General features: G+C 54.2%; 1 protein-coding gene across 1 annotated transcript; it reads right to left on the bottom strand.

Moving 5' to 3' along the window:
* Positions 1–229: 229 nt before the first annotated feature.
* Positions 230–12,024, bottom strand: HDHD5 (haloacid dehalogenase like hydrolase domain containing 5). Its single transcript, XM_043441116.1, has 8 exons — positions 11,899–12,024; positions 7,724–7,927; positions 6,753–6,865; positions 5,814–5,907; positions 4,799–4,832; positions 1,973–2,147; positions 912–1,100; positions 230–779 (listed from the first exon to the last, which is right to left on the bottom strand). Exons 1-8 carry the CDS (start codon positions 12,007–12,009, stop codon positions 494–496), a joined length of 1,206 nt encoding a protein of 401 aa, XP_043297051.1. The 5' UTR covers positions 12,010–12,024; the 3' UTR covers positions 230–493.
* Between the last annotated feature and the right edge of the window lie 3,951 nt (positions 12,025–15,975).

Below are 15,975 nucleotides of genomic sequence, written 5' to 3'. Positions count from 1 at the left end.
CGTGAGACAGTTTCTAGAGTCACCGTAGGAAAGGCCCCTCTTTCTTTCCACATCAGGGAAGTGGTTAAGTCCGTGGTGAGGCCTGGACCAGACTCAGTCCTGCACAGACCGCTCGAGGCCCAGACTGCAGGGGACTGGGGTCCACGCTCTCACCAGTGCCTCAGGTCACCCACTCCACTCCCCTACCATCCTTCCACGAGGGACTTTTTAGTGCATTCCAGGCACAGCGTCACAAGACACAGCAAAACAAATATTTATTATTGTACAATTATTTTAACTTAAAAAAAAAAGGTCCAAAGTCTCTAGGCAGCAAGTTAAAACACCATATGAAACAGTGTCTGAGAGTCACAGCCCATGCTGGCAGCGGGCAGAGACCCACAGCACCTCCTTTCTGCAGAAGACCCCACAGGGTGAGGACGCTGTCTGCAGGGGCAGGGGAGGGGCTGGGGGGCAGCTGGCAGGCCCACCCCCATCCCACCCCCGTCCCGAGGCCCTAGACAGCCCAGCCCTCCTTGCGGAGGACTAGCCGCACGGCCTCCTGCAAGTCACTGACCACGTGGGCTGCCTGCAGGAGCTCGGGCCTGAAGCCGAAGTCCCGGTGTCCATGGAATGGACACCCCTCGCTACCCGGGGCGGGCGCGGTGGGGCTGGGGGCCTGGGGACCGTACACGCCCGTGCACACCAGGATGGAGGCGCAGCTCCGGGCCGCCCCCTCCTGCTGCGTCTGCAGGTGCTGGTGGAACAGGTTGGCCCCGTAGACGTCGGACATGGGGTTGTCGCTGGGGAGAGAGGACCCAGTTCAGTGTGGTGGGCAGCAGGCAGGGTGCTGTCCACTCGGGGTGGAGGGGGCCAGGGCATGAGCACAGACAGGGGAGGAGGGGGACATGAGGTGTGGGGGGCATAGGGCTCACCCCACAGCGTAGAGGCTCCGAATGGGGGCGGCCCAGCCCCGCCGCGCCGCCTGCTGCGCCAGCAGGCCCTCGGCGTACCGGTAGGTGAGGAGGCTGGGCTTGCCTGTGAGGCCTGTGTAGTGCAGCTCCCGGCCTGTCAGCTTGCGGTAAATGGCCTCCAGGCACAGCAGGAAGGTCCCGTGGCCGAACCTGCCAGGGAGGTTTCAGTTTTGACATTACTGAATGAACAGGTGACATCAAATTGGCTTTATAATCCATAAGTCACCTCCAGACATTCAGTCCTACATAACCCGCTCCCTTCACCTAGCGTCAGCAAACCTGAACTCTAGGAAGAAGGTTCCAGAAGACATGCCTGACCTCGAGCTGCGGAACTACCCTTTAGGAAAGCAGTGACAGCGAACACAGTGACCTGACCTGCCCCCTTGGGCGGCTGCACAGTGGCTCAGGGCTGGCCCCCGCACCAGCGACGGACCCACTGCACAGCTCACCTGGAGGCAGGTGGGGGAGAGAGGTCACTCGTTCGCCTGTGGCCCCAGACAAGCCCAACAGCACCAGCAGCTGCCCTTCCAGGGAGGTCACCTGGGGGTCAGCAAAACCGCAGTCTGTGGATCTGTGGGTCTGTGCTGTGCGCAGCTCGGCCGGGCAGGGTGGGGTGAGGGCCCTCCCCGGGGCCAAAGGCCTCAAAATCCTCTTCCCTCTCCCGCGTCTTACGGGCAGAAGGACACCAAGAAGTGGGAGAACCAGCACCTCGGGTGAAGGCAGGGAGGGGAGGGCACGGATAACAGGGGCTGAGCACCACTCGGGCTCCAAGAGCCAAAAGGAGCCGTCCTGCTGGACTCTGGCGGTCAGGCGGGGGGGTAACCCCCACCTCGATCCACCTTCCATGCTCAGTAAGCAGCAGTGTTCATTTTACTACTCAGTATGTTATGTGACCCTGGAGACCCCTCCCAGAGGCCACGTTACCATGGCAACCCGGGGCCTTGAGGAAGGGGTCTGAGCTCAGAGCACCCAGATGGCTGAGGAGCCACCAGCAGCTGGAGGCAGGGACCCCGTGTCCTCACCTGGGCATCTTGGCTTCAGCCATCCAGAGGAGGTCCGTGTTGCTGGCCAGGACGGGAAGGTGGGGGTAGGGGGCCGTCGCCAGACCCGTGCCAGGATTCCCGTCACTGAGGAGGACGTCTGTGATCAGCTGCAGGCTCGTCTCCCAGCGCACGGGCTCCCCCAGGAGGAGCACCCCTGCAGAGCGCGGAGCGTGAGCCATGGTCCGGGGAGCCCCTCGGGGAGTCCCGCCATGCCCGGCCCTGGAGAGGGCACGGGTCCCAGGAGGTGGACAAAGCTGAGCCAGGAGGAGCTCCTGAGGGCTCCTTCGTGAGTTCTCCGGGCCATCCCGAGGGTTAAAAGCAGAGAAGCAGCAGCGCCTGCTGGGGCCAGCTGCAAGACCAGGAGCCGGCCAGTCCACAGCCTGGCGGGCTCAGGACAGCCCTGCACAGTCAGGCCCCTCAGGTCTACCAACAGCTGACCCACAGGTCGGTAGGGTTTTCATAAACACGGATTTTTTTCAAAAAATGCAACTATCATGTTAGTCATGAGAAGACTGCATTTCATTTCTTCAAAACTTTACCAAGATTTATTCCCCAATCGGGAAAAGCACGTCACCAGTGACGACACTGCCCCTAACTTCTGAGTCACACCGAGGCACACCTACACACCTGTGACCACAGTGCATGGCACACCGAGGCACACCTACACACCTGTGAACATACTGCATGTCACACCGAGGCACACCTAACACCTGTGACCACAGTGGATGTCACACCAAGGCACACCTACACACCTGTAACCACACTGCGTTTGTCACACCGAGGCACACCTACACACCTGTGAACACACTGCATGTCACACTGAGGCACACTTACACACCTGTGACCACACTGCATGTCACACCGAAGCACACCTACACACCTGTGACCACACTGTGTTTGTCACACCGAAGCACACCTACACACCTGTGACCACACTGCATTTCACACCAAGGCACACCTACACACCTGTAACCACACTGCGTTTGTCACACCGAGGCACACCTACACACCTGTGAACACACTGCATGTCACACTGAGGCACACTTACACACCTGTGACCACACTGCATGTCACACCAAAGCACACCTACACACCTGTGACCACACTGTGTTTGTCACACCGAGGGAGGCACACCCACACACCTGTGACCACACTGCATGTCACACCGAAGCACACCTACACACCTGTGATCACACTGTGTTTGTCACACTGAGGCACACCTACACACCTGTGATCACACTGTGTTTGTCACACCGAGGCACACCTACACACCTGTGACCACACTGCATGTCACACTGAGGCACACCTACACACCTGTGACCACACTGTGTTTGTCACACTGAGGCACACCTACACACCTGTGACCACACTGCATGTCACACTGAGGCACACCTACACACCTGTGACCACACTGTGTTTGTCACACCGAGGCACACCTACACACCTGTGATCACACTGTGTTTGTCACACCGAGGCACACCTACACACCTGTGAACACACTGTGTTTGTCACACCGAGGCACACCTACACACCTGTGATCACACTGTGTTTGTCACACCGAGGCACACCTACACACCTGTGAACACACTGCATGTCACACTGAGGCACACCTACACACCTGTGACCACACTGTGTTTGTCACACTGAGGCACACCTACACACCTGTGACCACAGTGCATTTGTCACACCGAGGCACACCTACACACCTGTGACCACACTGCATGTCACTGAGGCACACCTACACACCTGTGAACACACTGCATGGCACACCGAGGCACACCTACACACCTGTGACCACAGTGGATGTCACACCGAGGCACACCTACACACCTGTTATCACACTGTGTTTGTCACACCGAGGCACACCTACACACCTGTGACCACACTGTGTTTGTCACACCGAGGCACACCTACACACCTGTGACCACACTGCATGTCACACCGAGGCACACCTACACACCTGTGACCACACTGTGTTTGTCACACCGAGGCACACCTACACACCTGTGACCACAGGGCGTTTGTCACACCGAGGCACACCTACACACCTGTGACCACAGTGCATGTCACACCGAGGCACACCCACACACCTGTGACCACACTGTGTTTGGTACATCAATGCACACCTACACACCTGTGAACACACTGCGTTTGGCACATCAATGCACACCTACACACCTGTGAACACACTGCATTTTTAGTTGTGACACTCCTGGGGATTCTACTTTTGCTATGATCATTTTGCTACTTAACTATGTCCTCTTGGGTAATTATTACATACTGAAATGCAGATTACCTTACTAAAAAAATTTATTTCTCCATACAATTACAGCTTTAAAGTGAATTAATCTTTGTGTATGGTGGTGGTGGTGGGGGTTCAGTCGCGAGTCATGTCTGACTCTTATGATCACATGGACTGGAGCCCTGCCAGGCTCCTCTGTCCATGGATTCTCCAGGCAAGAATACTGGAGTGGGTTGCCATTTCCTTCTCCATAACATTTGTGTATAGGAAAGTTATATTATCTATGAGATCACCTGGAATAGTAAGTGGGACAATACAGTATTTTTGTTACCCAGGCAGAACTGGGTTTAACAGGGCTGAGAAACACTGGACCAGGTTACCTTAGGTACCTTTCCACTTAAGATTTTCTATATTTATGATTTTTCTGGAATAACGAGGCAAGTGGCATGTGGAAGGAAAGATTAGCAGCTAACGTCTCAGAGGTGGTGAATGGCAGATGGAGACCAGAGCCCAGCGTCCAGCACCACACCCACACTGTCCGCATCACACAGGGACCTCATTACCTTCAATCGCAGGGAAGTCATTCCTTGGAAGCGGCTGCAAGAGACCAAGAAGAGGCCGTTAATGCCATGGTCACCTTCCACGCCTGGTTTCCAGGGGGTGGGACGTGTGACGACAGACAGAGGGTCCCTCGGTGTAGGCCAGGCCAAGGAAAAGCTGACAGGCCGAGGGGGAGGTCCTCAGGGAGAGGGTGAGAGCGTCCAGCCAGGTGCAACACGTGTCAAGGTCAGCCAGCAAGGATGGGAGGTGAGGGTGTGGAATCAGGCGGCCGAGAACGAGACGAGCCCGGGAGGGACAGGAGTCTGGTGTCACTCCAGGGGCGGGGCCCCCACTGACTGCCGTCTTGGGGCCCATTCCTTCCAGGAACAGCCGCCCAGGTCTCAGCTCTGCCAGCGACCAGCTGAGAACGTCCCCGGGGGCTGTCACTGCGCTGTCCTGAGAGCTGGGGCGACGCCTGGCTGAGGACACACTGTGCGTGGCTCGGAGGCAGGGGAAGGATGGGAGCCACAGCCCAACAGAAGCAGGTCTGTCTGCTTTGTAACAATTGCGTCATCATGCTGCAGTGTGGGAGACAGTTTACATGGGGAGGGGGAGGGTGAAGGGCCGGCAGGAGACAGCGGGCACCCTAGAGGGTCAGTGACAGGCCCCGTGGCCACTGGCCGGAAGAGAGAATGTTCAAGTATGAGCCAAACCCAAAAGGAGCTGCGGCAGGTGCTCAGAAGTGCACCTTCCCAGGAAGCCATCCCACCAGGACAGCCGTCTTTGTAAGGGGCCCTAGGACCACAGAGCCGCGATCAACTCAACAAAGGCTAGGGTCCTCCCGGGTGACTCTGGGAGAGCTGGTAAAGCACAAAGCCGCCAGCTGGAGGAGATGAGAGGGCTCTGGAAGGAGAGAGAACAGTCCTCACCCTGCGCATCTAGGGACTAAGTCCTCAGCCAGTCGTGCCCTCCAAGCAGCCTGCTCTCTGGGGGCAAGGCTGCAGGGTCAGCGAGGGGGGCCCAATCATGTCCCATTACCGTGGTCTTGGGCCGCCGCTGCAGATCCACCATGTCCAGCACAGGAAAGGCTGCCCGCAGCTCGTCCACTGTGACCAAGTGCTTGAAACCCAGTCTGCAGCGAGGTCAGGAAGCAAAGTGGCCAGGACAGGGTGCGGGGGGAGATGCCTTTGAAAGTAAAGGAAGCACCCCCGACCCGATCAAGCCTGCCTCAACCCTGGACAGAGCGCATGAGGCCAGCACGCGCCAGGAGGCACTGCATGCAGGCGTGGGCGCTGGTGATGGGCACCCTCGAGCAGGAAGCCCCATCCCCGAGCTCACACTGGCCCAGAGCTGGAAGCACCAGCGCTCTGAGGAGGGCTGAGAGAAGACTCCTCGATGAGAAGGAGGCTGGCTGAGCAGAGCCTGGAGAAGCCAGGCCGGACGACACCTGGACGATGGACCAGATTCAGCCTAAAGGGGGTGGGGGACACACTGCAGCCTCACCCTCCAGCACTCTCTGCCGTGCTCCTGTCCTAAGGCCCCTTTCACCACCTCCAGCAGGAGCCCTGATGAAGCAGCAGCCGTGTCCTGCTCTGGTCCCCCAGGAGCGGCTGCCCACGGCAGTGCTCCGCTCGGGTTTGCAGGAGCAGCAGATGAACAAGCTGCTTCAGAACGGGGACTGACCCTTACGAGCACACGCCTGGGGGTGAGCTCCACGCAGACGCACACCAAGCACAGGGAGCCGCGGGGCCCAGACCGAACCACAGAACCGCCCGGGCTCTCGGACCGGGGCGAGTCAGACTCTCCAGGGAGCTGCCCAGCAGGCTCCAAAGCGGTGGGCTGGCTTTCAGGAACCCCCGGACGCCAGGGCTGGACACTTGGGAGCCGCCCTCCCTCCTCCCTTGGGCACCGGGCAGGTCTGGCCCCAGTCCCCTCGGCCGGGCAAGGACAGCAGAGCTGGGAGCAGCAGCAGGATACGCTCGAGCGTTTTCCACCAGGGGCCCCTGCCCAGACACCAGCATCCGCCTGTCATGATGTTGTGAGAAGAGCTTCATGGGGCTGTGGGACAAGATCACCTGGTCGGGCTCCACCTGCAGGGCGGCCAAGAGAGGGACAGCAGAGGACACGCAGGTGAGGGCAGGCGAGGGCAGCGTCGGGAGCAGTGGGGACACGGGAAGGAGAAACTGGCCCGGAGGGGCCCAGCTCTTCCGGAGCTACCCCAACATGGGTGAGGGGCCCGGACAGCAGAGCCTGCAGGAGCTGTGGCCACCACGGGCCCTGCCCACCCCGCTGTCCACACCCCGATCTCTCAGCCCTGCTGGAGAACCACAGGGTTCTTGCCCGAGCTCAGACCTGCCTCTGCCTCTGAAGGTTTTCAGTTCTAAGTAAAGACCTGGCTTCTCAGCATTTATGCTAATGGTGACCTCGAAGGCCCACTGTCTGGACACCAGGGGGAGAACCGGCCTTGTCCCCAAGCAGTGTCCCAGCCGCTCGGCAATGGCTCTACTCTCTAGGTCTCATGAGGACTCTTTCCAAAACCCAGATCCACTGCCAACACACGCCATGTGGATGCTGGGGCGGTGGGAGCTGCTGGCGGGCGAGAGACAAGAGCTCACTGAACTGTGCCATCCTACTCATGAGAAAAGAGAGCTGTCACCTCACCATCCCCCCGGGACGTGGACACTTAGAAACACGTGACTCTGAGGCCCGGGAGGAAAGTTGGAAATGGCCAAGTCCATGATGCTCGTTTTCATAAAAGAGGACCCTGTTGATGGGGCTCTGTCGGAGTCTGGCCTTTGAGCTTCAAGTTATTTTTCCAGCGGGTCTGGGAGGTTTACCCTGGCTCATCCACACTGTCCCCCACCCCGGGGCAAGAGTGCAGTCAGTGTTGGAGAGGGGGTTCAGTTGGGGGGAGGGTCCTCGGCCTCTAGACTCCACCGTCTCCTCACCTGGAAGCCCAGCTGGGTCGACAACTCCTCGGCTTTACTGCACTGTGAGATGTTCCCGGCATTCGTGACGAAGACCACGGGCACCCGCAGCTGCCCCTGGGGGTCCAGCAGCCGGCGGAAGGCCTCCTGTGCGGCGGGGATGACCTGGTGGCCCCTCACCAGCACCCCATCAATATCCAACAGCAACCCAAAGGTGGGCGGGCTCTGCACGGAGGGGAGACGAGAGCGGCCCAAGTCAGGCAGAGGGGCAGAGGGTTGGGGGAGGCCTCATCCCCACCCTTGGGCCAGCCCGGGCCGCAGATTTCAGAGGAGGACTCGGGGTTGCTGGCCAGGCAGATCCATCTGCAATAGAGAATGAGGCCTTTTCAGGTATTTTTAAGCATATAACTACTTGGTTAAAGTTATTTTTGCATAACTGATATAAAGGATTACTTTAATTTCATTTATTTGTTTATGGCTATGCCGGGTCTTTGTTGCTGCATGCACTTTCTCTAGTTGCAGTGAGAAAGCTAGTTGTGTGTTCCTCTAGCTGTGATGCGTGGGCTTCTCATCGCGGTGGCTTCTCTTGTTGACGTGGTAGGTGGGCTCAGTAGCTGTAGCTCCCTGGCTCCAGAGCACAGGCTCAGCAGGTGTGGTGCACGGGCTTAGATGCTCCACGGGATGTGGGATCTCCCCCGAGAAGGATCGAATCACCGTCTCCTGTGTTGGCAGGCAGATTCTTTACCACTGAGCCACCAGGGAAGTCCCGAAAGGAATTTTTTTAATTGGAAAATAGAAAAATTCAGAAACAAGCCCAGGACTTGAACACGACGGATCAGTATTTCTTTTAATCACCTTTTTCTAGTCTTATGCTTGTTAGGTGGCTGAGGCTGCACCTCATACGTATGATTTTGTGTCTTGTTCTTTTTGCTTGACATGAAACATTTTAATCTATTACAACAGCCTTCATAACCACCTTTTAAGTTTTACCATAACAACACACACACAGAGCTTTTAAAAAACACTCAATCGCTACAGATGATACAGAAAATAAAATGTTAAGTTTCCTGCTTCCTCTTCCACCCAGTGCCAACCCCTCTTGGTATTTTCCAGAAACCCTTCCTGGATGGTGCTACTTTCTCATCTTTTCGTCAACACACAAACGGCACTATGCTGTGCTTTTATTCCCATCTTCTTTTCACTGGTCTCTCTTGGTTTTCTTTCGGCATCAATACATACAACCTCACATCCTCCATGTTTCTGGCTACATAATATTCTGAGTGAATATTCCAGTAATATTAGGTTTCCCTTATCTCACTTAGGTTTTCCCATATTCTACTGCTACAAATTATCTTATAAAGAACCTCCTCATGCTTACTGATTTTTCCATATTATGGACATTTCCTTAAGTTAAATTCTTAAAAGCAAGAGTAGTAAGCCAAATGGGTACAGACATTTCAATGACAGAACACCTACTAACAAGCTGTCTTCCAAAACATGTATCAGCTCACATGGACCCTGGTGCCCTTGCCAAAGATGGTTTTCACAATATCAAAGAGTTTGTTAAGAATCAAATGTCTTGTTAATTTCAAAGTTTAAAAAAAAAACCTCTCAATCTGCATTTCTTAGATTTACAAAGTTGAACACTATCCTCTTTTTAAAAATTCATCCCACCTCTTATTTTATGAACTATTAACATACAAGATGTTTTTCAATTGTCAGAAAAATCCAACCTAACCTGTTTGCCATTTTCCTTTTGTTTGCGCCAGCCAAGTCAAGCCACTCTCATCGCACACATATTGTGCTTATGTTCGGAATATCCTTATTTTCTTAGAGGTGCACAGAGAAGAATTTAGGGTTGAAATGACAAGAAATCAGGGATTCATTTCAAACTCTTAGAGCCACAAAATAGAAGAGGGTGGAGGGAGATAAGCAAAGCAACTACAGCCAAATGTTAATAACTGCTGATTCTGGAAGATAGGTCTATGCAGTTCATAATACTGTTCTTAGATTTCTTTTTTAAATACACAGTTAAAATATAAGACAGCTTGTTTGTGCTGATGACAGCAAAAGCTGACCATAGTTTCACTGCTCTGAGTGGCCATGTTCTAAATAGTTACACCATTTGCTCTCTTAGACGTAATACTCCACAGACCCTGCTACTGAGAACAAGGTCTCAGGACAATTTAGCAATGACACTCTCACATCTATTCCTATCGGTGTATAACCTCTACCTCCAACCATCAGGAGTGTGCAGTCACAGAAACAGGCATCCAGCCACCTACTGAGTCAAGGCCCCTCCAACATTAAGAACAGGAAACGGGAAGATTGGGGTCTGGGACTTCTACTCTTACTGCTCAGCTTCTCTGAAAACCTAAAACTGCTCTAAAAAATAACATCTATTAATTTTTTTAAGTGAAGTTTCCTAGAGCAAAGGAAACAGGATTAGATTTTTTTTCTTCTCATTCTTTTTTCTTTTCATTCTCTTCTGTATTTTTATTCTATATCACTTCATTTTTTTTTAATTAGTCCTGGGTATAAGGCTAGATTTTCTAATTAAAGTTCATATTTGTGGCAGTGCTAAAATGTGTGGTTTTCTACTATACATAAAATAGATAAAGAAGGAACTAATATATAGCACAGGGAACTACACTTGATGTTCTGCCATAACCTATAATGGAAAAGACTCTGAAAAAACATATATATGTGTGTACAGATACATATACACATGTGTATATGTACACACACACACACACAACTAAACCACTTTGCTATATGCCTGAAATTAACACAATACTGTAAATCAACTATACTTCAATTTTTTTTTTCTTTTTTAGTTCTACCACTTTATTGCTACCAACCCATCTCCCTCCACCCTCGTGCACACAAGCTCAGTCATGTAACCCCACGGACTGCAGCCTGCCAGGCTCCTCTGTCCATGGACTTTTCCAGGCAAGAATACTGGAGTGGGTTGCCATTTCCTTCTCCATATACTTCAATTTTTAAAAGTGTGGTTTTAAGATTAGTTTGAAATGAAGGGACAACTAAGATGCTCCTTTGTGTTTCTGCTTCTTATCTGGAACTGGTGGATGTGCTTTTCAACAACAGCGGCACAACGACCATTTGGGACACTGTCTACTTCCCTTGTGGCTCAGATGGTAAAGCATCTGTCTACAATGCAGGAGACCTGGGTTGAATTCCTGGGTCGGGAAGATTCCCTGGAGAAGGAAATGGCAACCTACTCCAGTACTCTTGCCTAGAAAATCCCATGGACGGAGGAGCCTGGTGCAGGGTACTGTCCAAGGGGTCGCAAAGAGTCGGACTCAATTGAGCGACTTCACTTTCTTTCTTTCCACTCCTACTAGCTCCATCTCCGCAGTCCCTGTGACAGGTACCACACCTACATCACAGAAAGTGCCCTTGGTAGCCTCTTGCAAAAACACTGCATGCTAAATCCTGACGCTGACATGCTTAGTCGCTCGGTGGTGTCTGACTCTTTGCAAACCATCGACTACATAGCCTGCCAGGCTCCTCTGTCCATGGGATTCTCCAGGCAAGAATACTGGAGTGGGTGGCCAGTTCCTCCTCCAGGGGATCTTCCTGACCCAGGGATTGAACCCACGTCTCCTGCATTCCAGGCAGATTCTTTACCACTGAGCGAGCCACCAGGCAAGCCCTGGATTCAACCAACTGCTGATGGCAAACCTCACACACCAAGTGGGTTGGTGGATCCGCGGAGGCGGGGTCCGCGGATACGGGGTCCAGCTGTGGGATTCAAGCACCCGAGGGTTTCGGTGTCCCCCGTGAACCAAGGGACGGCGGTAACTTCTCTTAAAGTCACACGGGGAGTGCGTGGCCCGGGCAGGACTGACCCCGAAAGGAGCAGCATCACTTCCCCCTCCTCCCACTCTCGCCACCAGGAAAGTGGATAAAGTCAGGACCCGGGACACTGGGGTCCTGCCTGGGGTCCCGCGTTCCGAGCCCCCGGGTCGCCCCCGCGAGGGACCGGGTCACGCGGCTGTGAGGACGGAGCCGGGGAGACAGTGACCCGGGTGGCAGGGCCGCAGGGGACGTGACGTAGCCACTTGAGGCCAAGGCGGGGAGAGGTGACATCCAGAGGTCGTGAACCCAGCTCCGAGTCCGGCACGCAAGGCCTCTCGGGCTCCCGCCGCCCACCCCGTATCCGCAGCCCTCACCTGCGCGCCGCCGCTCGCGAAACGCCTGCCCCCGAGCCACACGGCCGCGCGCACCGCCCGCCGCCACAGCCCCGGCGCCCACCGCGCCGCCGCCTTGCCGAGCGCAGCCATGGGCCGCCGCCTGCGCGCTCCGCGCAGCCAATCAGAGGCCGGCAACGCCCGAGGCACCACGGGAATTGTAGTCTCGGCTCAGTGTCGGGGTCGGGGTGGAGCTGGCGCGGGACATCTCGGAAGCTGTAGTTCTGCTTCGGTCTCTGGGGACCGCGTCTGAGCTCGGTCTTATTTATCACATAATGAATGGGAAGTTTATTCCTCTTGACCCCCTCTCCCATTTCGCAACCCCACCCCGCCTCGGGCAATCACCATTCTCTCTCTGGTTCTCTGGATCTGTGAGCTTGGTTATTCTGTTTCTTCGATTTCACATGTGAGTTCACACAGCATTTGGTTTTCGCTGATTTATTTCACCAAGCTTAATACCCTCAGGGTCCATCAACGTTGGACCCCTTACCTCGTGGGTCTCCCACTCTGCAGGGCTGTAGCCCATTTGGAATAGGAGCTCACAACCCTGCCACTCTCCCCCGGGGTCCAGGCCCCCTTAACCTTCTACTCTGGGCAGCTTTGTTCTATTTGGCCATGTGTAAGTTATTGGGGTAAAGAAGGGTGGGTTTTTCTGGAAGAGCTCTGGGACCCCAGATACAGCTCCTAACATCACAGAATGGTTCGGACGAGGGGGTCGGAAGAGGCCATTCAAGGAGCTCGCAGACCCAGACTGGCCAAGGCGCTTATCCCCTCGACCTCCAACTCCCCTCTGAGCAGTGTTGCAGAGTCTACAGAAAATTATGTCTGGTTTCTTACTTTTCCCTTCAAAATGTTGTCCATGTACTTTCTTTTTTCCATTTCTAGTTCTAACCTGCATGGACCCTCTAGCTTTGACATGTAAATGAAGACCCTGCTTCCGACGAAACACGGGTGACTATTTGCACATCCTCTGACCCTCGGAGGTGCTGGAGGCGCTGATTTATAAGCCCAGGAACGTGCCCTCAGGGCTTCTGTCACCTGGGTCTTTATTCATTCATTGCGTAAATTAGCTACTTATTATTCGCAAGATATATATTATATTGCAAGATATAATAAGTAGCTAATTTACACAATGAATGAATGATATTATATAATATAAATATATTATTATATAATATAAATATGTCATTATATTATATTGCAAGAGGCTTCCCTGGTGGCTCAGAGGTTAAAGCATCTGTCCGCAATGCGGGAGACCTGGGTTCGATCCCTGGGTCGGGAAGATCCTCTGGAGAAGGAACTAGCCACCCACTCCAGTATTCTTGCCTGGAGAATCCCATGGACGGAGGAGCCTGGCGGGCTACACAGTCCACGGGGTAGCAAAGAGTCGGACACGACTGAGCGACTTCACTTTCATATTGCAAGAGTTTTGGCTTTTTGAGTTTTTGTTTTACTTTTTTGGCCTGGCCGGAACTTACAGCTTGAGGGATCTTAGTTCCTCCGCTCCCAGGGACTGAACCTGCACCCTCAGCAGTGAACGCATGGAGTCCTAACCACTGGATGGGCGGGGAAGTTCCAAGAGTTTAGCCCAACATTTATTTGAAAAGAGAGAAGGGCATGGCAACCCACTCCAGTATTCTTGCCTGGAGAATCCCATGGACAGAGGAGCCTGGCAGGCTACATACAGTCCATGGAATAGAAGAGTCGGACATGACTGAGCGACTAATACACACACACATTTGAAAGAAAAGAACCCAGATGTCACCTAGAGGACCTTGTTTATTAAGCTCTGGGGTGTCTTCCCCACCCCACCCCCAAACCCTGAGTGAGACGGGGCAGGGGGGTGGGGAAGACCCTCAACTAAAAGCAAAGCAAAGCTCAGGACAGGTGGGCAATGTGCGCCTTTCATCACAGAAAAGGAAACAGAGTTTACACGTGCATTTGTTTATTATGCAAAGAAACCAAAAAAATTAATAAACGTGGTGGAAGAAATAGGTGGAATGGGAAAGATGGGAGAGCGGGTGGAGTAAAGGCGGGTCTAAACCTTTCAAAGTATCCCTTTTCGTGTTTTTTGATTTTTGAAATGTGATTCCATGTGTATTCGAACTTTTCATTTTAAATGTAACAAAATTTAACACCGCGATGGCCCTACACTCTCCTCCCACTATGAGCTCCTAGCCGGTTCAAAGCGCAGGACGTCCACGGCAGGAGCCAGCCTTTCTTCACGGAGCGGACGGGGCGCGGGAGCAAAGCAGGGGAGGCGGGCAGTGCAAGCGAGAAGGCCGAAGCCGGGGGCACGGACCCCAGGTCTGCTCGCTCACCTGGAAGAAGGAAGCGCGCGGCAGCCGGCGGGTCTGAACCCGGGAGGGCGCTGGGAGCGAGTGGCGGCGCCTGCGCTACCTCCGGAGGCCACGAGGGGTCAGCCGCACGCCGCCCGCCGCGGGTGCTGCCAACGCAGGTGCCACAGGTGCGCACCGCGCGCAGCGCCTGCTTCTTCCTCGGGCCACTTCCCAGCAAACGACAGTCCCTGGGGGCAGGGGAGCGGGGGACCCTGGACAAAAGCTCCGGGCAAGAATCCATTCCTCCCGGGCCACAGGAAGCGGAGACAGTTTCCGGGGCTGGGACACCGCCGAAGGCTAATCAGGGGCTCTCGGGAGTGGGTCAGGGGAAGGGTCAGCCTGTCGCCTGAAGCCTGGCCTCATTGAACTAAAGAATGGAGGGACTGTGGGTGGGTTAGGAGCTGTTTAGCATGAACTCCACTCTCGATAAAGGAACTCCTGACAGGAGAGAAAATAGCTGCGTGTTGTAAGGTGATCACTGAGCCAGGAAGCGGCTGTCACCTGCTGTGTGACCTGGGAGAGTTACTGGCCCTCTCTGGGCCCAAGTTGAGTCCCTGTCACTCCGGTTAGATAAAATGATCTTCAGACCTCTCCCAGCTCTCATTCTGTGAATCTAAAACTTCCAGTCCCCTGACGCTTACCCCCCAGAGGGGGCTTAGCCCCACGGAGGTCTGGCTGGACCAAGCAGACCTCATCCCCCAACATGGTCTCCAGACAGTCCCCAGGGAAAGGCCCTTTGGAAGGTCGGATCCTGACCATCCTGAAGGCTATTGGCTGAAACACCTGGACCCAGTGGAACTCAGCATCTCTGCCTGGGCCACACCATCCAGGTGAGAACTGGGAGCTATAGTTATTTCTCATCTGAAAGTGCTCGCATCTGAAAGTGCTCGCCACCCCCACCGTGCTGCCAGACCCCACACAGTGGATGAGCTTCCAGACACAGAAGAAAGGACAAAGAAGGTTACATTGTCTTTAGGATGACTGCTATTTAAAGTAACATATACTATATATGTGAAAATAACATTTATAATCCAGAAGTCTGATTCAATTTGGCCAACAGATGCATCTACAGGCAGCCAGACTTCAAGGGGTCCAGTCTTGCAAGGGGCGTGGCTCATATCAGTCATTCAAGCACCTCATCTGGGGAAGGGGACATTTGGGGATCCATTCGAGGTGGCTGAGGTGGGTGAGCCACCTATTTGCTGGTGAGCTGTAAGAATTCAACAGGCAGGTCTTCCCGGAGGACGTTCCTGGCAGCGCCTCCCGACCTAGAGGACCGTTTGAGAGCCTCAGGCTCCCTTCCAGCCTGGAGTGCTGACCTCGCTATAACTGATCTCAGCTCTGCATCTGCCTCATCCCAGATGAAAGCCCACCTGGACTGGGGCCCCTGAGGCTTCACGACGAGTTTGAAGGTCCCTCTTAGGGAAGATTTAAAATCACTAATACACGGTTTCTCTTGCAAGGGGGTCAATGCCCCTGAGACAGAGCTTCAGTAACACCAGTAAATCTGCTCCCATGTTAAGTCACTCCTGAGCACTGAAAGCCCACGGGTTTCTCTTCTTCCAAACATTTCCCTTGTCCTCTCCCTTCCCTGGAGGCATTTGGGACCAGTGGGAGGGGCCAGTGGAAGAGGCTGCAATGGAGGTCCAAGATGGACCACAAACAAGGGCATCAGCAAATATTAAGATGCCTTGAAGATGCCATGGAGGTCGTGGGTGCC

Source organism: Cervus canadensis, chromosome 21 (genome assembly GCF_019320065.1).
Source record: "Cervus canadensis isolate Bull #8, Minnesota chromosome 21, ASM1932006v1, whole genome shotgun sequence".
Lineage (NCBI taxonomy): Eukaryota > Metazoa > Chordata > Mammalia > Artiodactyla > Cervidae > Cervus > Cervus canadensis.
The sequence above is the reverse complement of the archived record's forward strand: the minus strand, read 5'-3'. Positions and strand labels throughout refer to the sequence as shown.